We start from the raw sequence: 23,068 nt of genomic DNA, 5'->3' as shown, positions 1-23,068 counted from the left end.
TCTTCCGTCTTCTCCTTGTCCCCCACCTTTGAAATATGATGCAACAAATAATATTAAGACAAAATTAATTCAAATTATGAAAACACAAAGACAAAATTTAATCCAATGAGCTTAATAAAAAACATTGACAATAACAACAGGAAAACTTTAAGCAGAAATCATTGTCAGGATTCCTAATGGGAAGGAAGTTATAAGGGAGTGTCCATCTGACTTGTTTCTTAAATATTCTTAGTCAATTGTAACCTACTGTCCTAAAACAGATCTATTTCATGTTAGTTCCTTTGTTTCTTATTGGGCCTTCACTAGGGAAGATCTTCATGGCCAAATGCTAGTTAAGCTTTTTGGTTTTTATAAAACAGTGCATATTTTAATGATCATATCAAAACTCCAATTATTTATAATCTAAACATTAAGGACTTTAGAACTACTATTTCTAAATAAAGTATTTTTAAAATAATTGTTAAATTTTTTTATCAATTGGCCACAGATATGAGGAACAGATCATTTCTCTTTGAAATGACTCTATCATAGTAGAATACCAAATAAGAATCTACATGTTTTTGGGAAGGAAAGCATTTACTCTTAGTTTAATTTGATCTCTTAAAATCACTGGTTATCTAAATATAACAGATATGCTACTTCCTTTAAGTGTAATTTCTAGTATCACACCAAAGATTGCCAGAATAGTCAAATGTTTTTTGAATATGAGCTTAAGGTTTGTCTAGGAAATCATTACAAATATATATTTTGATGTTTATGCAGCTGTACGTAATCTGCTTCTAATTTTCCTTGACATTATATGATGTAAAGATGAAGGCCTTGTAGCTTTAACCTCAGGTTTTCAACACCTGGGTTTCTATTTTTGTTGGAAAGAAGTAATTTAACCTCAGTAGATGATTTCTATCTCCTGTTTGAAAGAACAAGTTGAGAAAAACCTACAGCAAGCTGACTCAATCCATTGTGAGATGGGAGCACTCCAGGGATCTGTAGGGTCTGCATTTTCACTGTTTTGTTTTGTCTTTTTAAACAGAAATGTTAATAATTGAGTGGAATGGGGGCAGGGGTAATATTAGGTCAAATCTTTTCTAGAAAGTTATGTTTAATTACAATCTCTTCCCCATCTCCTTATTATCCATTCATTCCTTAACCCATTGCCATCTGATTTCTGACTCTACCACTGTACTGAAATTGATTTCTTCAAAGGCCATAGTAGTTACCATTCAAATGCTACAAAAAATGTACTTTTCTCAGTGTTTATCCCCTTTGACCTTTCCACAGCATTAATAGGGTTGATTATGTATTTTTTTCCTAAGTATTTTCTCCCATGACCTCTGTTATGCTGCCATCTTCTGGTGTTTGTACCTATACAAATGTTTCCTCTCTGTCTTCACTGGTTGGTCATGCTCCTCCTGCCCAACTTTAAGGTGACCCATAAGTTTTGCCTATGGCCCCTCTTTCTTCATTTTACTCTCCCTGAGTGATTTCATTAATTTCTAATGATCCAATTATGGCTGATTTCCAAATCTATATGCCTAACCCTGGGCATCTCCATCCTGATGTATCAGCCACAGGTCATTTGTAGAATAAATGGTCTGAACTGAAGGGTTTCTTCCATCTCTAATGATTCTAGGTCCCAAACTTATCATTCTTCCAACCAGAATCTGTCTGTCTTCCCAATTGACTTACTTTTTCTAGGTCATCAAGCTCAGAACGTTTAGAATCATATCTGAGTGTTCCTTCTCTTTCCCTCACAGTTAGTTTACTAATAGTTAGTACTAATCCTACTGATTCTACCATCAAAGTGCCTCTCACATTTGTTCCTTTTCTTTACTCATGCTGTCATCAACCTACTTTGGGTCCTTATTTCCTCCTTTATCTGGATTATACTTTATTAGACTCCAAATGGTTAGCCAACCTGTAATCTTTGCCCTTTCTACTCTATCCTTCACATTTCAATGAATACATAATCTCATCAATTTGGCCAGCCTTTCAAGCAAAAAAGATTATAATCCATCCATATCACTCTTAGAAATGTTTCATAAAAGAGCTATCATAGTGTGGGATAATGGACTATATTTAGATTCAGTTTAAATCTAAATCTCTGCTACCTGTTAGCAGTATGACATTGAGATATTTCACTTAGTCTCTTTGTGACTCAGTTTTCATCACTCTAAAATGAGGGTCTCTAAAATCTTACATTCCCTTGGAGCTCAAATTGCTCTGATCCTATGACTCCATGATCTGAAGGCCTTTTTCTAGGTTTTACAAAAGCTCTATGGATACCAGGATATCCATCCATCTCTTTTTCCTTGTTTTTGTTCTATGAATGATTCACCTTCCTTTCTGATTATACATTTCCTTTATGATATCTTACACATCAACATTGGTAATAGGTTTCAATTTACTTATGCAGGGTACTTACAATGTTGATTCTTTGGAGATGGGGTTCCTCCTTGATTTTTTAGTAGAATGATATCAAGGTTAAAAAAAGATGCATTTATATATTAGGGAGTTGTTTGGGATTGGATAGAATTGTTCAATCTACTCCCTCTCTTCCTCATTATCAGTTTTGGGTCAAGAGCTTATCTTCAGTCTGTATGAAACATACTAACTTATGGCCTACTCATTGAACTATTCTATCTAGGTACTTGTCACAGTCGGGATATAATTGTTCATCTATGAATTGTTCATATATTTGCTGTGTCCTCTGTAATTGTGAGGCTGATTTTTTTGGAGTGAGCATGATGTTCACTGAAGAGACGTCATCTGTAAACAAAAGCATTTAGACCCTCTCATCACTTATGGAAAATCCAATTTTTCACAAAGAAATGTGCCTGGAGCAGTCTTCATTTGATATTAATATTGAGATCAACAAAAAAAGTTATTCCGTGATTTTATCTTTCAAGGAAACTTATATGATCACAACAAGTATGGGAGACCTCTTGCTAGAGGACTCCAAAAATTTAATTTGTCAAATGCTTTTCAAAAAACCAATAAAGAATAAGTATAGCAGGATCTTGTATTTCATATATCTTTCAATTAACTGTATGTTGATGAAGATGTATTCTGCTATAGAAAATCACTTAGGAGAGCCTGCCTTTTCATATTCTTATCAAGGATGTCTTCTATATGTATGTAAATCATTTTTATAAAGATTTTATATCAATTATGAAATGGACATCCCACATAGAGCTGCCAAAATAATTTTTTAAATGCTCAAGTATGGTCATGCTATTTCATCATTGTTGAAAAACATTTGGTGGTTTCCTATTGCCTAAGGCATAATAAACAAATTAATTAGCCTTTCACTTAAGGCCTTCCACAATCTGGTGCTAAACTACCTTTCCAGTCTCATTTCAGTCTTATAATTTTGCTTTATATGTTCTACATTCTACAAAAATGGAACTACAATTTTTTCATCTTCTCTTTCATATCATCCATTTGTGTATTACCTGTTTAATATTTCTCTTCCTTTAATGGTAACTGAGATGCCATATTTTCCATTAAGCCTTCTTTAATTCCACCAAGATATAAATGTTTTCTCCTCAGATTTTCTTAGGGAACTTTGGGATCACTTATGTGCTCATATCATACTTTATTTTGATTTAAATCTCTGGACATTTCTATTCCTCCCATAGATAGTAAGCTCCTTAGGGGAACAAAGGAAAGGGAGCAAGCATTTATTAAGCACTTTCTGCATATCAGGCTCTATAGCAAATGCTTTACAAATATTATCTTATTTAACTTTTGGAGTACAGGAAATTTATTGTTTTCATTTTTGTGCCCAAAGCATCTAGCAGAATACCTTAGCCATGAAGAGTGATTAATAAATATCTGTTGAATGGACTGTGGTAGATTGAAATTAAGTTGAAATAATAATAATAAGAGGAACTTTGAAAGGGAAGTTATTCCAAGTAGAAATAGTAGAGGAATTTATGGATTGCTTTGAATTGCCAGGTTTTTCCTTCGGGAAAAGGCCTAACAATATTCTCCCCATGATCCTGTTAGTCGTGAAATTTTCCAGTCTTTATCGACTTTAAGTTCAGGGTTAAATCAAGGAGAAAGCATCAGAGGATGAGTTGGTTACCACACATGATCAATGGTGATTTGTGCAGTATAACTGATATAAAGAATCTTAAAGTATGATTGGAAAATAAAGTAAGCATTCATCTCATACAGAGAGAATGAGAGATGATTGGTGGTTAGTCTCAAGCAATGTCAAGAGATGTAGAGGAAGTCTCCCAACAGTCTGGTTGGATCCTTTATGGAGGATTTATGGGAAGACATGTATAAGAGATGCAGTGGATGAAAAGATATGAATGAATTGTGATCGGCACCATTGGCAAGAATAACAGTATTAATTAGAGCAGATCCCTTAGGAAGAATTGCAACCATGACAGAATATTTGTATCATTGAAGCCAGCATCCACAGGAATGAGGTTAGAGAGACAACAAAACAGGTAGCCTCTCATAGCATAGTAAAAGTTGGGAAATAGAAAAATAATTTTATGAAAAGGGTGGAAGAGACCCAATTATGACAGATCATCAAGGATAAATATATAATTTCACTATATATACACATATATACATTAAACACATATAGATACCAATACACATATACATATGCATACACATACATACATTCATACATATTAAACCTTAAAGATTAAAAAAACCTTTAAGGATGAAAATGTTAGAATTCTACAAAAAATGGCAAAAATCTATCAAGATTATTATTACAAACTATTTTCTCTATCAATGATAATGAAGATAGCCTATTTGAGGGGCTACATGAGGAAGCAGAAATCACCCTAAGGAAGACAAAGACACAAAGAACCAAGTATACACAAAGAAAGTTTGAGATGACATAGTTTTAAAGACATTCAGGACTTGATTCTTAAGATATCTGAGAGAAAAAAAAAAAAGATATCTGAGAGAAAAGCGGATACCAAATGCTAGGGGAAAAAAATCAGGAATCTTTATTACTCTTTTTAAAAAATAAAATTCAGAAAATATCAATAGCTATGAACCCCTATGGGAAGTAATGGCTTGGAGTCAGGAAGACCTGAGTTCAGATGTGGCCTTAGATACTTATTGCGTGACCCTGGGCAAATTACTTAATCCTGTTTGTCCCAGTTTCTTCATTTGTAAAATGAACTGGAAAAGGACAGGGAAACCACTCTAATATCTTTGCCAAGAAAACCCTAAATGAGGTCACAAAAAGTTGTACACAACTGAAATGACTATACAAACCTATCCTTGTGCCTATTTTCCTTTATGAGATTGTTCTATTTACATACTAGGGTATTCTTAATAAGGTGTGAGAGAAAATAGCCAAGTTTTCCCAAATAGTACTCCATATCATACTAATTCATCTTAAATGAATGAATTGTAAAGGAGACACAAGATACTACTATGTCAGTAATTAAAAACAAAACAAAACAATCTAATACAGTGCCATGTTAAAGACTCACTCCCGATTTTTATTAATATCTTTTATATTTATGTTGCCTACAATTTCCCTTGTATCTCTCCTTCCCCTCCTAAAAAATCATAACTTATATAATTGTTTTTTTAAAAAGAGGAAGAATGAATGAAAAAGGCAAATTTATTAAAGTGCTTACTATGTGCCTACCACTAAGTGCTGATTATAAAGGCAGAAAAAGCAAGACAGGCTCTGTTCTCAAAGAATCCACCCTTTAATTGGGGGAGACAATACATAAAAGGAAGCTCAGAGGCAGGGTTGATGGAAAGGCCTAGAAACCCTAAGGGTACAGCAGTGGAGGAGCATATGGCAAGGCCCAAGGATCACTACATCTCATCAAAGAATCAGATAACAATCCTAGGGGTCGTTAGGGCTTAGACACAGAATAGATAGATAGTTAAGATCTGGAGGACTTTAGGAAACAGGGGTAAGGTATCTCATCCAAGTTCCTGTGAATTGTAAAGCAATCAAGATAGGTGGCCTATGTTGGGAAAAAGGTGAAGGGGAAAGGCAAGAAGAATGAGGATAATGTCTTTTGGTGGCAGGTCTTCCCACTATCCAGCCACCCCAGACTGAATGTTTTAAGAGAAACAGATTTAATCTTGGGAGGCAATGCCTGGTTTTTGCTCTCATTATCATGTGAAATATCTATTTCCATAGTGACTTTCGTAACATTCATTAATTTAACTCTTTCACAATATTAGTATTGCTCATGAGTCCTGAGGCAATTAGTAAGTAATATGAATGGATAGCTCACCCAAGTAGTTTTCAGAGACAGAAATGCCAAATAATACTGAATTCAGTAACTGAGTTCAGCTGTGGTCTTTTAGAGTTTCCAGATGTCCCAGACATTTTTTCATAGTTTCCCTCTCTATTTTGGGGCATCTGGATAGTCTTTATATACTCTTCGTGAAGCCCCTAATGACACACCCAATGATCAAACTGCCAAAAGGCTAAAGCTAGTTAGGGGCTCTCTTCTTGAAAATCGGCTATGTAGGGCTCTCTTCTTGAAAATCGGCTATGTAAAATGTCTAATGAGACATTCCATAGCTGCTGAGAGTGATGATTTTCCCTTAAGCCCTGACTGTAAGTAGTTTGGGAGGCTTTGAAACACAAAGGACCCACAGAGTTTCTTTAGTATAGCATCTGCTGAGGTTAATTTTGTTGTAATCAGGCAAGGACCCATCGAAAGTGCTGTAGGATAGAATTAGCATGGGGAATACTTTTCTTTCTCCTCCAGTAAAAAGATTACCACCAAAAATTAGGAAACTAATCAAGGGAGGCCCCAACTTGGACTCTGGAGTTGTATGTGTAACTTTATGAAAGGTAAACAGTTGTCCAACTAGATGATCTGTGAATAGAAATATTGCAGCTACATGTCCTAAAAGGACCTTAACAGAAAAATTCTTTAAAAGTCAGCAATCCCGTTTGGAATATGCTATTTATATAACTTAGAGTCCCACTAATGGCTTCATACATGTATCTTGGTTACTAAGCAATATGACTTATTGAAATGTGAATTTTTGTCTCTTCTTCCAAAACATTTTAAAAGTAGCTCTAGTGTAAAATATTTCTATTTAAATAAATCTGCAACTGTAACTCTGAAATGCAAATTGATTTGCTCTTATTTCATTTACTTTTTCATTTATTCCTTTTTTACCTCTTATTCTGTTTTTAAAAATTTATTACAGTAATAATTCATAATTGGGAGACTTCCTAATGATATTCTGTGAAACATAGCAAAACCATTATTATCCTCAATTTGTGATGAAGAAATTGAAACTTATAGAAGATAAATTCAATGCATTTGTTATTGTATGTCTCTAGCCACATTTCTAATCTCTCCACTATCTCTGTCTCTTCCCACCCACCTGAACAATTTTTTCTTGCTGAGGCAATTGGGGTTCAGTGACTTGCCCAAGGTTACACAGCCAGAAAGTGTTAAGTGTCTGAAGCCAAATTTGAGCTCAGGTCATCCTGACTTCAGGTGTGGTACTCTATCCACTGTACCACCTAGCTGTCCCTTACCTGACCAATTTTTATTTTTTTCATGGTTTCTCTAAAAAAAGATCATTTAGGGAGTTTTGGGATGATGAGAGATTAAGAAAAAGGAAGGAAAGAAGTTTAAAAGGTCTCACCTTGTACTATATTTTCATCACTAATACTTACTTACAAAATCCAATTTATAGAAAAGGTCAAACATCAACCATAATATAATATAACTTATCTCCAAACTCAAGATATTTTACACTTGGATATTAACTAGTGCATATGGTGATAGATGCAAGATAACAGATATTTATAAAGACAATCTGGCCTAGAATAATTCCTTAGATTGGAAGAATAAATGGAGACTAGAGAGGGAAAACACACTAAGCCTCTCAATTAAAAATGCTCAATTCAAAGCACTCAGAATCATGATAAGAGTTTTATTTAACCTAATTATCTTCAGATCAATTGCTTTCATTTTCCTAGGAAACCAGCCATTATTCTTGACAACTGTTGTGAAGACTCCTTAGGTAGAGCTATTGTAAACTTTATATTTGTTGGTCATATTAGTCTGTTTATTTCAAAAAAGGAATGATCAAATGGTAAGTATTTATTAGAAATGCTTCCCTATATAGCAGGGGTCCATTTTGCTGCCAATGGCATCTGAAGGAATGGCTAGATTGAATCTGCATATCTCTGTGGCATTTGGTTATGTAATTATCTTAGAAACCACACCTCTTGTTATAGGTCATAGAACTTCATTCATTTAGCACTTATTAAATACTTGTTATACATAAAGCACTGTGATGGGATTACAAAAAAACAAAATAAAATCTAACAGTTCCTGCTCTCTAGTAGGAAAGAACAATCAAATCACAATTCTTGACACAGTTGCAAAATCTTTTGATATCACAAGATCCCTTTCTGAAATAAGACTTACCTTTAGAAGTTTCCCAGGATACAAAGGAATCGATTAAGGACAGTCCTTGTTTATAATAAAATGTCGTCAGCTCTAGCCAGTCAGCATCCAGTGTGCTAATTACAGATCCTTTTTTTGTGATTTTCATTGATAGAATGCCTTCCTGATAGGTCCAGCATGTTGATTCATTATCAAAAACATTGAAGACTGTATATAATTTACTATCTGAGGATGAATATCCAGGAGAGAAAAAAAAAAAAAACTTTATAGGGAAATCTTTCAAAAGTAATTTAAATAAAAAGAAAACAACTTTGATAATGGCAGCTAAATAGCACAGTGTTTTGCTCTGGACTTGGAGTCAGAAAGACCAGAGTTCAAATTTGACTTCAGACATTTATTAGCTACAAGTAAATCACTTAGTCTATGCTTGCATGGAAAAGGAAATAACAAACTACTCCAAAATCTTTGCCAAGGCTCTTGGGATCATAAAGATTTAGACCTGAACAACTTGAAAGTTTTTAATTAAATCAACAATGTCTTGGACTCACATTGAAAGAAAACCAAAATATTTTATAGTCATCAGAAGCAGGTATTAATGGTGTTTGAAAACCAACATAGCTTTCAGTGAGATAGATAGGGGAAGGAAGGATGACACACTCTCTTGGTACATGCATACCTGGGTGACTCTATATAAAACATAAATCAGGGAAAAAGAAAGCTGGAAGAGGGAGATACAGCATAAGGTAAGCAGAACGAAGAGAGTGATGTACACAGTGTAGTTGTTTATCCACCATGACAACAATCAAGATAGGTTGGGCAAGGTCACCTGCTTTACTTTCCCCTCCAGAGCTATCTGGGTCCAGTGATCAGATATAGATCAAGATGATTGGAGATGGCTCTGGAGGCATTGGGAGACCTTGGCCTTTTTAAGCTAAAGTCTTCAACAGTATAGTTGATGGAGAACAAAGTTTAGGAGAGAGCTCCATGGATTTTTGGTTGATAAAAGGACCAAACTAGACTGTCTGAAGGTCAGATCGTGCCTCCTTCATGAATAAAGATATACAGCAAATTTTTCTTACTATGACTCAGAAATTTTATGAACAGGTGTTGCCTTCAATTACCAGTACTAGCAATATAATAGGATTCCATGAAATCAACTGGAAACAATACTGTAGTTTTTGCTTTCTTATAAGGATGTTTTCTTTCATATTAAAAAAGGAATCAGACCGCTACACAATTGCTAATATATGCATATTCAGTATCATCCATTTTGGGAAAGACTAACCATTCTTGGTCACTGGAAACAAAGCACAAAATATTGCAAGTAATAGCATGTGCTTGAATCCCATCTGTTTGCTCGTATCTTGTCTCCATGTGGTAGACACTATGGAGCTGATGGTATCTCCCCCAGAAGATACCAAGAACACTGCTTCAAGGAGAATCATGATGACATGTAAGGGAAGTGCCTTGGAGAGAGATGCATGGATGTTGAGTAATTGGTTAAATCTGGCTAAACCACATTTAGAAGAGGCTGTCTTTGGAGGAATTCAATAAAGCCTTGCAGTTTCCATAATTTCCTCTTTGCCTTTGTTGTGCTTTTGTATCTAGGGGAACAAGATGATTCTTTTACTCTTCAAGTACAGTGGCAAGACCATGATATAAGAGAAAGAGCTATGGTGCCTTCCCCACCTATCCCCATGGCCATAAAATAGGGCTTCTTTGGACTATTCAGTTTTTTCTGTTATAGATGCAAGGAGAGAAATTCCTGATCTCAGCCAGAAGAATGAATTACAGGAATATGGTAGTTATAATCCAGGTTGAGTGTTATACTTGGTCTAGTTTCAGAGGATTGAGGAGAGATCTTTGGGCCTGACAGGGACCCTAGTCCAGTGGAAGAAATTATCCGAACTGATATAATTTGATGATATAATTTGTAAACTTGGTAGAACCAAGGAACTGAGTTAAATTTTTATCTCAATTCTACCCTGCTTCCACTCTCTGACCTCGTATGTTTGTGTGTATGTTTTGGGCGGATTTTTATTGGGGGGAATTTTGCCCTGAGGAGTTCGGAGAAATGTTTGTTATTGCTATATCTTTTAAATCTCTCTTTGTAAATGCCATTTGAGATTAAGTAGTTAACTGGAACTGGAGTCCAAGTCATTAGGAAGAACACACATTGGAGAGTTGAATCATTAGCAATTGAAAGAAATTTGCTCCTCAACCCCTCAGGGTACACTTGAATCCAGAAGTAGCAACCTTACATATTTAAATCCCCTTATATAGCTCTGAAGTCTTGATTTTTACACAATCTATTTGTTCATATAGTATTTAGAGCCATAGTCATGTTTTAGTTAATGATCACAGTAGGACAGTAAACCTCAGAGAAATGAAAATTATCAAGTGGGAGAATTTTTGTCTAAAATTTTCACATCCTACTTGTAAGTAACATCTTAAAACAGAAACAGCTTTTTCACAATCTTATTGATGCACATTTACAGGCTGCATCTTAGAAGATGGTAAATGGTGGACAAAGAAGATATGACTAAATGCTAACAATTCTCTTAAACTGAGTGCCATGCACAGTTTGTTGGAATAAAGTCATATGGTAGAGGATTCTCTGAAAAATAGTTTCACCTTAACCACTTATTCTGCTCTTGGAAAAGGCAAAACAAGTTGGCTTTACACTACCCTTGAAATCTGTGTGCAAAGGTATATATGATGCTTGTTGTCCATTCCTATCATAGACAGCCTCCAAATTATGCTATAAAGATTAGGTTTTTAGGCTAGTTCAAAAGACTATAGTACTGAGATTATAATACAAACAAATAAGTATAAAGAGCTTAATTTCATAATAATAGGGCCATGAATTTAGAGTGAGAAGAGTCCTTACAAGTCATTTGGGTCATTTGGTGTAGACCCTTATTTTATAAACAAACAAATTGAGGTGCAGAAAGATTTATCTCAGATCCTATGTATCATAAATAGCAAAATTAGGATTTGATCACTAACCTAAATTCCTAAATCCTGAGTCTCTCTATGCCCAAGAGGAGCAGAAGTGTGGTTAAAAAAAAAAAAAAAGAAAGAAAGAAAAGAAAGAGTGGAGGCTCTGGTAACTGGACACTATCAATGGAATTGGAGGGAAAAGGTTTCCAGCTGGAAATAAGTGGGAGTGCTCTTTTGACTTTCACAGAAGTGTTGGAAAAGAACTTCAAAACAAAGAGAACACTTATAGTAGATGATGGATCAGGTAGAAATCTGCACTAATGTCAGAGAGGAGTGATAGAAGCAGTAGTGAATACACATGGGTTATTTTCTAAATCAAATGTGCACAAAGTAGGAACTTTCTGAATCTTATGTTCAATTCTATCTTTTCTTTATCAATTTTTAACTCTGGTAAATTTCTACAGATAGTGATATCCTTTAAATAATTTTGTTTGTGGATGGCACTGTAGCAAGCTGAGGATCTCAAAAATTAAATCCAAGAATGCCTTCCAGAGGAAGGCTCCCAGCATATTGAGTGGATCCCAATATGTGGAGGATTTACAAGATGGATAGGATGTTGAGCACTTATGAGCTACACTGTGAGAAGTAAATATCTACAACCAGGAGGTCATAAGTCTGTTAAAATCTTTTATATTTTTATAACTTGTAGAATGGTAGAGAAAGGTCATACTCAAAATGATTTTAAGGCCTTGGTGAGGGGGCTCTATTCACCTCTATTTGTGAAATGTTTAGTATAATATGTGACACTTAGTAGGTCTAAATAAATGTTGGTTATACTTTACTTGCCCCACTCCCTCTACCCCCCCATCTTTCCACCATATATGGATTCCTATCATATTGTTACCAAAGAACTATTAAGTAATCAATGACTGAAATATACAATTTTAGGTATTTTTAAATTTCACTGCTGTGCTGAAATTGCTTTAGTTACAGCAAGGAAAAAAATTGGTTAATTTGAGATAATTCAAATCTTCCTCCAAATGACCTCAGGAAGATTATACCTTTGGATGGTAATTTTTCTTATTTTTTCCTTCTTTGGATGGAACTTATCTTCTTGATTACCCTTCTTCCTTTTCCCCATTGCTCCAAAGCACTTAATCATCTTTATTTGGCACCCATATACAAGACAAGTGCATATGGTAGGCAAATCTTTCCTGGAAAGGGAAGGTCAAATTTCTGCCTACTTAGCAATTATTCTCCCTCTTATTGCAAGAATGGTTAAAAAGACTAGGTGCACCAATTGTTTATTGATGCATGAATTTTTAAAACAATTGTTTCATAATTTTTATGTTTTTACTCTGAAATCTATTTTTACAACTGTACTTTATATGCAAATAATTAAAGGAAATTATAATTTTGCTTTAAACAATTTTTATACTATTATTTCTATTTTCCTTGCCTTTTGGATTAAAAAAAAATATTTCCCCAACTGATAATTCTTTGATGCTTTGAGTTATTCTTAAATTTTGGATTTTTTAGAGTTAAAAGGATCTTTGTGAAACTACACCGATTTTTTAAAAAATTGACTTCACAAGATAGAACAGTAGTGAAAAACCTAAAGTTCCTTTAAAACGGTGTGATTTCATTAGAGGATTTTAGTATAGGATATATGAGCTACAGTTTAGTTAGTTGATGAAATTTTGAAGAACAGTTGTTTCACATAGATCACAGCTGTTCCTTACATGTATCTATAAATAGTGCTAATTTGAAAGTAGCATGATAAGGAGGCTTAGTTTTGATTGTAATGATGTTATAAAAAACCTCAGAGGTTTATATTGTGGCCTGGTGGAAGGGAGGAGGCCCCTTTCCCTAGAACCTAGGGCAAAGGATTTCTCAAGCTTTAAATTTCTCAAATTATATATAAAACAAGAAGGTAGGACAATGTGATTTTTAAGATTCCTTTCAGTTTAGAATATTTTAAAACTGCTTACTGTTTTTGGAAGGGCAATGCTGGAGACAATACATTTACTAGCTGGGTCATTACAGATGAATCATTTAATCATTTAGTCTCTTTTTTAAAAAAATCTTTAAAATAGGGATTATCATTTTAGTAGTACTTATCTCTTAGAAGTGGGGTGAGGACCAAATAAAATTATATATGTGACATATAATATATTAATATTGAGGGCTTTTATTTTCATTAGGGAGATCTATATATTTTTTTCACACAACTTGACTTTTATGAAAATGTTTTGCAAAACTTCACATATTGTTAATTGTGGGTAGAGATAAAGCAGAGAACCTAGACTTAAAAATGTTAAAAACAAATGTAAAAAAATTTGCTTTGAATATAACTAGGGAAAATATTAAATAAATAAAAATTAAAAAAAACTCTTTCAAAACTTATTCTTACCTATTTGCCTCTTCCCTCTTTCAAAATTCATGTTTTTCTAAATTTAACTTAAGAATGTATTCTAACTCTCCTTTTCTCATTATATTTTCTTTTACCTTCTCCCTTTCTTGATTTAGAGGGAATAGGACTTCCTTCTCTTCCCATTTGCCACGGTCCACTTTCATGATGAATTTCTTCTTCAATTCCACTTTCAGAAGATTGCCCACTTAAAGTTCCTTCATTCCAAGTTTTACAGTTTTCATCTGAATTGTGTCTCTGATGTCCTTGAGTTTTATATAGGATTGACTCTGGTTCTACATCTCCATCAGGGCTGGTGCCATTGCAAACTTTAGAATGAGTACATTGTTGTGTTACAAATCCAACAAATTTCATTCCTCTCTTAGCAGCTTCATTTATCTGCAGTTTTAAATGAGATGAATAATGAAGAATGAGTATATCAGCAAACCTCATTTTTCATTTTATTTATGAACATTTTAATAGTAAAATAAGAAATTTTCATGGAATAGATCAGACTCCATTGACCTTTATTAGTTATTGAGTATCTCTACCAATAGCTTTCTTGGTTATTAATTCTCTTGACCAAAGTATTTTTAAGTACTTTGTAATCCTTTTGCAAGGAGATATGTTATATTAATCTTATATCCCAATTAATATAACTCATGAGATATGCTATGCCCTGATATATTCATCAAGTGAAATTTTCTCTTTGAGCAATAAAATCAAAAGTATAAACTAGGTGCAGGGAAAAAAAAGTGTAATTAAAGTGAGAGGAGTAAAAACAAATAATCACTGAGTAAAATCAAATTTTTAGGAAAAGCTGTATTGGAACTGGTTGAAAGAATTAAACACATCTACAGATATCAGAGAATATGATTTTGGCAATCGCTTAAAGAGCTCAGCTTAGGAAATGTTTTGAGTAGCCAGATCCTTGCATCTATAACCAGAGAGGTCAGTGAAAGGAGGTGGAGAGAGAGTCCATTAGAAAAGCCACATTTCCTTTTCTCTTCCCTCCTATCTTTCCAGTTATTCATGTCATCTCAGAAACTGGATCAGTAACAATGCATCCAGCTGGGCACTGAGAGAGGACAAACTAGACAAACTGAGGAAAGACAGCTTCAGAGAGCATGATTTCAGTGAGGTGGAGAGAATTGCAGCTCCAGAATGTCAAACTCTCTCAGAGCTCAACAGAAAGCTACTTACTCCCACACTCAAGGGAATTTATTAGAGCATGAAGGGGATTGTGGGGTTTTGATGCCTAGATCAATGGAATGTTCCAAAAGGTCTTACAAAAAGTTGAAAAGACTTCAAGTATTAGTATGAAAATGATCTACATATACATTACCTGTAGGACAGCCTAGCTAAATCTTTAATATATATATATTTTCTGTGAAATAGCTTAGCTAAATCCTTAATATATTCTTCATTGCTAGAAAGTTGGTTACTAAATGATGAATTTTAGGCCAGAACAACTTAGGAAAACTGTGTCTACAAGGATATGATTTATATTAATGAAATCATTCTTAAAGTCAGAAGAATTAAGCATCTAATTATTATAATGGCTGGACCAGCTCCTTGGAGGGCCTCAGGATCAGTCAGAGTCAGGATATAGGATATATCAAAATCTTTGGACCTTAGGGGGAGAAGTGAAGGAGGCAGGCAAGCTACCACTTGCCAAAGATATATGCTGGATATATGGTCTCTAGTCTCTCTCCTCCTCATCCTGCCACCAAGTGCCTCTGACTTTTCTCCCCCAGCCCTCCAATCCTTCCTACATTACCTCACTACCACCCATTCAGTAGGCTCCAATCATGAGGAGAACCATCATCTATATATATATGCTAGTAGAGCCATTATCTTACATCAAATAGATAATTAGCCTTAAGTGCTCTCTTGTCTGATTCAAGCACACCTTTTTTAGAGTTTCAGCCCTCTACAAATAAATAACTCTAAACCTTTTTCTGTTCTTACTTTCCTTATCCAAGTTAGCTATTTTATTATGTTCCTTCCTTCACACTTAAAATATTTGATCCCCCTCCCATTCTTCCCATCTTTTCCTATCTTGCTAACCTCTATCTAGCTTTGTAACTTGAGTCATTCCTAATTCTTTATTATACTTCACCATACTACATATGTAGTTTCTAAAAATATTTATTATTTTATTTCTCCCCAATTACACATAAAAACAGTTTGTAAAATTTTGAGTTCCAAATTCTCCCCTTTGCTCCCCACTCCTGCCATTGAAAAGGTAAGAAATTTGAAATCGATTGCTGATAGGATGCCAATTCTTGCTATTTCTAGCTCTACTTCCTTCTGCTAACATGGATACCACCCTACTTCAATAACTTTCTCACTTGAATTATTGCAATAGTCTCTTAATTGTTCTCCCTGATTCCAGATTCTCTCTTCTCCTATCCATCTTCCACAGAGTTGCTAAAAATAATCATCTTAAAACATAGATCTGACAATATCACTTAAGAATCTTCAGTGGTTCCTTATCAACTCCAGGGTAAAGTATAAAAATTCTTGATTTAGTATTTAAAGTCCTCATAATATAGTTTCAGACTGATTTCACTTTAGTACTTCCTACTTTACTTATATACTTTATGTTCCAGTCAAATTGGCCAATTTTTTGCTTTTCAGTCTAGGTATTGTATCCTCTATCTCTATGCCCTTTTACAATTTACCTTCCCTCACTCATACCTGAAATATATTTCCTTCTCACCTCCATTTCTTTTTTTGGGAGGGAAGGGAAGGGTTAAGTGACTTATTCAAGATCACATAGCTAGGAAATATTAATTATCTGAGGCTGGATTTGAACTCTAATCTTCCTGCCTTCAGAGCCAGTGCTCTATTCACTGCTTCATCTAACTGTACCATTTTATTCATTTTTTTTAATCATCATTTTTAATCAAATTTTAATTTTCCTTCAAGGTCTAGACCAGATGCACCTCCTACTAGAAACATCCTATGATAAATGTTAGTGTTCTTTCTTTTTTAAAATTATATTTACTTACTTGTATATTTGTTGTATTCTCATTAGAATATAAACTCCTTGGGGCCAAGGACTATTTTTTTGCCTTTGTATCCTCAATGCCTGACTTATAGTAGGTGTTTAATAAATGTGTGTGGAATTTCAATTTGCTTCCATTCTAAAGTAGCAAAAATGCTGTTGGAGAAAAATCACAAGATCATGTCCACTACCAAGCTATTTTATTAGACTAGGCCTTCATAGCTAACATAACAATCTTTTTATTCATTATTTATCACACATTCCCCACAACAGGTGTTCTAAACTTTCTCTTCTTTCCTCAAGACTTCAACCTGATTTACCCACTCCCTTTTCATTTTCAGCAGATGATTTCACTCTATTTTAATGAAGAGATTAAAGTCATCTGATTTAAATTTCCTCAACTTTTTTCTTTCAAACCCTCTAAAAATGATTACCTGGATCTGCCAAATTTTCTCTTTCTCTCTCATGTCCTCAACATCTCCCATTTTATGAGTTCCTGTCTCTATGCTACAAATATGCTCAGGACTTCATAATCCTAATGCATAGTTCTTATCTTGAATCAAAAAATCATTTATTAAGCACCTACAAAGAAGAATTACACAGTCTCTAAAAGTTTATGTTGTATTGGGGAGTGAACATATATGTAAAAGGTATAGATAGTGGTAGTGATAATAGTAATAATGATGATGATGAGGAGGAAGATAAAGAAAATGATGACAATAGGTAGCATTTATAGCACTTACAATATGCTAGGCATTGTGCTAAATATTTTACAATATATCATTTGATCCTCACAATCTCTCTGGGAGGGGGATAATATTAATATTCTCATTTTATAATTGAGGAAATAGAAGCAGACAATAGATAAAAAATAAATACAAGGTAGAATTAAAAAGAGGGTGCTAGCATTTGCTGAGAGGGAATTTGGAATCAGGACTGAAATGATTTAGTAATTAATCATAAAAATAGCAAGTAGCAGATCTTGTCATGTCTCTACTTAAAATCCTTCAATGGTTCTCCAATAACTTTTGGATGAAGTATAACTTTCTTATCTTGGCACTTAAGCATTGGAACAATCTGGCTCCAATTTATTTTTCCAATCTTATTTCATACTATTTCTTTTCCATATACTAGTAATATATTTCTATTATGAGACTACTTTTCTTTCTTCTTGTACTCTCTACCCTTGTCTCCATGCTTTTCTTCATATTGTTTCCGATTCTTAAAAAGGACTTCCCTGTCACTACCACCAATATTTGTTAAAAGTCTCTTCCTTTCTTGAAACCTTCCCTACGATAAAAAAATAAAATAAAATAAATTTTTTTTCTACTCACTTTTTCCTAGTTTAAAATGATTTCTCTTTAAATTTAATAAGTATCCATGGCTGGATTTAAGTTGAGATCGTCTTGACCTTTCTGCTATCCCAAGCTGTCTTCTAACAGTAGCTTCTCTTTTCCAGGTTAAAGATCCCTAGTTTCAACTGATTCTCATATGGTATAATCTCAAGTCCCTTCACCACCCTAGTTGTCCTATGTACAATTTCTAGATTATCAGTGTTCTTCGCAAAAGGGGGTGATTAGACCTGAACATAATTCTCCAGATATGGCCTGCACAGGGCAGAGTACAATGGGTCTATAACACTTTTAGAGATAAAGAAGAAGTGGAAAAAGGAGGGTAGGATGAAATTGGTAGGGGGAGAATAAAGGCAAATTTGGAGAGGACTAGGAAAGAGAGGAGAAATTGGAGAAAAGAGGGATGGAATAAATGAGATAGACAAAGAATTATGGTTAATGCAACATCATTTTCTTATAGCAAATGAAAAAAAATTGAAAATAGGACAACTCATGAACATTTTTCTTCTCAATGATAGAAATATATCTAAAATAGGTGGTGGTAGGGAATAATAGAAAATGAGGGATAAAGTAGAAAAATGGTTTTCTATAAATGTTTTAATTACAAGATTACAGTTTGTGTTTATTTTCTACATATTTAGGTCACAGCTTTCAGTGACAAAATACAAAAGGGTTAGCCTTTGCTTTGGGTATTAATAAACAGTGCTGATTCTTTTTTTTTTTTTGTTTTAAAATACGGGCCCTTGATATTATTCTATAATTTTATTTTCATTTAAGAATTCTGAATAATTGTTTTATCCTCACTTTTAAATTTAAATTGGTATAAGTATCAAGTTATATTCTACCTTAGCAACTAGTTGTTTTATATTGAAGCCCTTATACAATGTAGTTTTCCTAAAATGTTAAATGGCTCTTATCCATTACTACTGGTCATTTATACAAAGATTTTCAAATACTTTATGTGCTTCATTTCCTGAAATGTCTTTCTTTCTGAGAAAACTCCAATATATAAATGCTGAAATAACAATAATTTTCTGCTTCAATATGTCTTCAATAATGTTCAGGAAGTTAGAGACAAAGTAAGATTTCTGAGTTTATTCCACTAGGAATATATATCAGGAGTTCAACTTTTAAAATTCAAATAAATTTTTGTTTAAATGGACATTTTTTTCCAAATATCTTTAAAAACTTGAAAATCTGATATGAATTACTCTTCATGAGTTTATTTATGCTATTTATATTTTTTACAGATAAATATATTTGTAGTATTTATGATTAATTTTATGAGTTTCATGTATTAATCTAATGTGTTTCCAAAATATTTGTAAACATAATCCATTTCCTTAGTAGAAACATACCATATATGCTGATAGCTATTACATCTTTATTCATAAGTAGTTACCAGTTTGTATATTCCACTGCATATATGTGTATATCTATATATTCTTTACTCATCCTCATCTAAGTCAAGAGAACAATAGAAACACTGACAAAGTTGCAAGAAAATGTCACATTTCTTTCTCACCCAGAAAACAAAAACTGCAGGAGTTTTTGATGTCCACCAAAATACAAGCTAAATCACATTATAAAATCATGATCAAAAGCATTAATTAAACATAAAGGTGCAACTTGAATATATTAGACACTGTCCATGAAATCTAGCAGTTTGTGACATAAAAAAACTTAGAGATAGTGAGCAAAGAGAATTTTGGTGGACTTGGGATTTTATCAACAAAGGTACTGTCTTCAATGACAGATTGTAACCCCTTTGTTCCTTTTCATTCTGTGTGATTCTTATTCATGTTCTATTATAAATCATCTACCCAACATCACAGAGACATTCCTCTAGATCTCTTGGGATGATTAGGGATACCAGTGGAGCTCTTAGTCTGTTCATCAGTTTTCCTCTGCTCTAACTTCATGATGGAATCACCTCTTTTTCCAGTTATAAAACTTTCTAATGGCACCCTTTATGCTGTCACTCCCATTCTTTGAACTGTGGTGAAGACACTGATATGTAGTACCCTATTCACACTCACCATGTCACTTTTCATTGCTTTGGGTAAGGTAAAACCTTATTCTATGATCCACAGGCATAAGGCATCATCAGAATAATATTAATGTTACAAAGTTGGAGACTTTGTTTCAGGGAGAAGTCCTGGGCCAGGGGAGGGAAGTGTCATTTTTTAAAAATGCACATTTTTTCCAAAGGCAATCCAGCTCTCTCTAGATCCAAGTCATTGTCTATCCCCAATATCTATCCAACATACACATATCATAGAACTGTTGAAAAAAGTTCTGTTATGCTATTCAAAAAACATTGTATGATTTTGACATATACTTGGGGGCATTTGTTGTTTAAGATGACACTTTGCTCCATCAAATCAACTGCTTTTTAAAAATAGTTAACAATAAATGCAGTAGATTCTTATAATCTTAATATTTTTCAGCCAATTACAAGATTATAAAGATGCAGACTGATATAAATATTGCTTGCAGAGTGATTGCATTTTTATCAAGAATGCTCCTGGCAAGTATGCAGCTATCTCCTGTAAATATTTTGTAGAGATGGTAAAGTAGGTCAGTAGTTTTTACAGTTTTTTGATTGGCATTTTTGGAGTAATAATAAAATCTGTAATTTCTCCCCCCCCCATAATCATTTGGATTTATTACTCAAAAACCTTTAATGTTGTTTCATCTTTAGCAAAATGTTCTTTTTGTATACTTTGCTTTTGTTTAGCTGTTCTTCCCATCTTCGTTCTCTTTACTGTTCCTTCTACTTCTTGATTCAGCATATTTGGGATTGTGATATTAGAATCTAAATGAAGTAGCTTCACTGTCACTGATGAGAAAAAGTTTGTTACAGAAATTTTTATAATTCCTCACTACTTTCTTCTGTTTCTCCTCTCCTTTCTCCTTTGTTCCTTATTTTCTCAGTCCTTTTTCATCTTAAATGACCTTGGTATGACCTGACCTAGGTGGATCTCACCAATTTTCTGTAAATTAATTTCTTCCCCCATTGCTTTTCATAGTTTTATGAAGTATTACTTATCATTGTCTTCTACTTTCTCTACTAATTTTACAAATTATTTTATGTCCTAAAATAATTTGATGTTTCCCTTTTCTGTCATAGCTGTGTAGTTGGAAAAGAAATGAAATATTTGTTAAATGAAGGGATTTCTAGGATCTTCTGTTCTCCCTGTCATAGCATTTGGTTTACATCAGTTAAAATTGCTTAGGAAACAGTGATAGTTTTTGTCAATATTTGTTGTATGAAAACCTAATTTAAACAGTCAAGTGGGAGTTGTCTCAATTGTGTGCCATATCCTTTTTTCATTTTTATACATTTTTCTAATTTTGATCAGTGGCCAAATGAACACAGACAGCTAGTTTAGAAATGCCTTCTATAAAATAACTTGATCATTTCCTACTTGTTAAAATATTACCAACTTTATTTTTGGTTGTACTAATTAAGTATCCTATGGTGAATGCTCACCAAATCTCTCTCTCTCTCTCTCTCTCTCTCTCTCTCTCTCTCTCTCTCTCTCTCTCTCTCTCTCTCTCTCTCTCTCATTTATTTATTTATTTTTTGCTGAGACAATTGGGGTTAAATGACTTGTCCAAGGTCACACAGCTAGAAAATGTTAAGTGCCTGAGAGCAGATTTCAACTCAAGTCCTCCTGACTTCAGGGCTGGTGTTCTATTCATTGTGCCACTTAGCTGCCCCACCAAATCTCTTTTTGAAGAAAATATCCATTATATAGAAATATGAGCTTTGGAATTAGTTTGTAAGCCGTAGTTTTTCTAATATTTTTACTCATATCTACTTTGACATTAAAGTCACTGCATTTTAAAGTTTGTGTTGATTGTATCTAATGGTTTAATAAGGTCCTTTATAGAATTTCTTTACCTCCTGTGCAACAGATTTATGGCATATAACCTGTAATTATATTGACACTGCCTTTTTGTAAGTGCTTATTAGGACCATTGATATGTGAGATGAACAAATAAACTATGAAATAATGTTTCTTGCTATATTTGGATGCATGATAAAAACCATTTTGTCTACACTTTTACTTGCTTTCTTAAAAAGAACTTGTGAATTTACCTTCCATTTAATCACAATTTCCATTTTATTCTGATTTTTGTTATATTGAGAATATAAGACTTATAGTTAGTTCTTAAATGGTATGTTTACTCACTGTACACTGAGCAAGAATCTTACATTTAGAGTGCCATCAGTAGATAATCTGAAAAAAAATGTTATTCTTAGTAACCTCTGTTACTTAATAAACTTATTCCTAATCATGAGTGTCAGGGCAACTTTGGTGATGAAGAGTCTTTTAACTGACTAAAGGTACATACAAAAGGTTCAAGTAGATGATCTCTCACTTTCTTCCTTGATGGCTTTTGAGTATGGGCCTGGTTTCTCCCATCCTGCCACCTACCACCCAATAAGCCTATATTTCTTTTGTCTTTTTTGTGCTTATTCTTTCTTAACCATGGGGTGAATGAAACTCATAGATAGAAATGACCCTATTATAACCTTGTGAGCACTGACATTTTAAAAGAACCATCAAAAGGTAGCAAAGACCACTGAGGCTGGCAGCAGTAATAGTTTAGTTTGGTAAGTACCCTGTCCTAAAGAATGATCTGATTGACCAGTCTAGTAGTGAACCATCCTGTTAGCCAAACCATGGAATCTGGTAAGGAGCTAGTCAGCTGACAAAGAAGCTATTCCTTTGCCAATGATGAAAAAAAAGAAGAAAATTGGACAGAGGCCCCACAAATGGGAAAAAAAAGGATTCTCAGGGCCAGGAATCACAAGATAGTCTTATTCTTAAGATGGGTGTCTGATCACCTCTCTTTGTACTTTTAGCTTGAGCTGCTCTTCCTTCCCTGAGTTTGAAGATAGGCAAAAAGTAGAGTGCACCTCCAACCTGGGGGATAGTTTTAT

General features: G+C 33.9%; 1 protein-coding gene across 1 annotated transcript in view; it reads right to left on the bottom strand.

Moving 5' to 3' along the window:
• RFTN2 (raftlin family member 2) overlaps positions 1-23,068 on the bottom strand; it is a 71,805-nt gene that overhangs the window by 32,552 nt on the left and 16,185 nt on the right. The window contains exons 5-6 of the mRNA XM_074302777.1: positions 13,845-14,145; positions 8,415-8,618 (exon numbers count right to left, since the gene is read on the bottom strand). Of these exons, the coding sequence (XP_074158878.1) occupies positions 8,415-8,618; positions 13,845-14,145 (505 nt within the window). The remainder of the gene's footprint in view (positions 1-8,414; positions 8,619-13,844; positions 14,146-23,068) is intronic.

The sequence above is a fragment of the Sminthopsis crassicaudata genome, chromosome 3 (genome assembly GCF_048593235.1).
Source record: "Sminthopsis crassicaudata isolate SCR6 chromosome 3, ASM4859323v1, whole genome shotgun sequence".
In the NCBI taxonomy this organism is placed as follows: Eukaryota; Metazoa; Chordata; class Mammalia; order Dasyuromorphia; family Dasyuridae; genus Sminthopsis; species Sminthopsis crassicaudata.
This window is presented reverse-complemented; position numbering and strand designations above follow the sequence as displayed.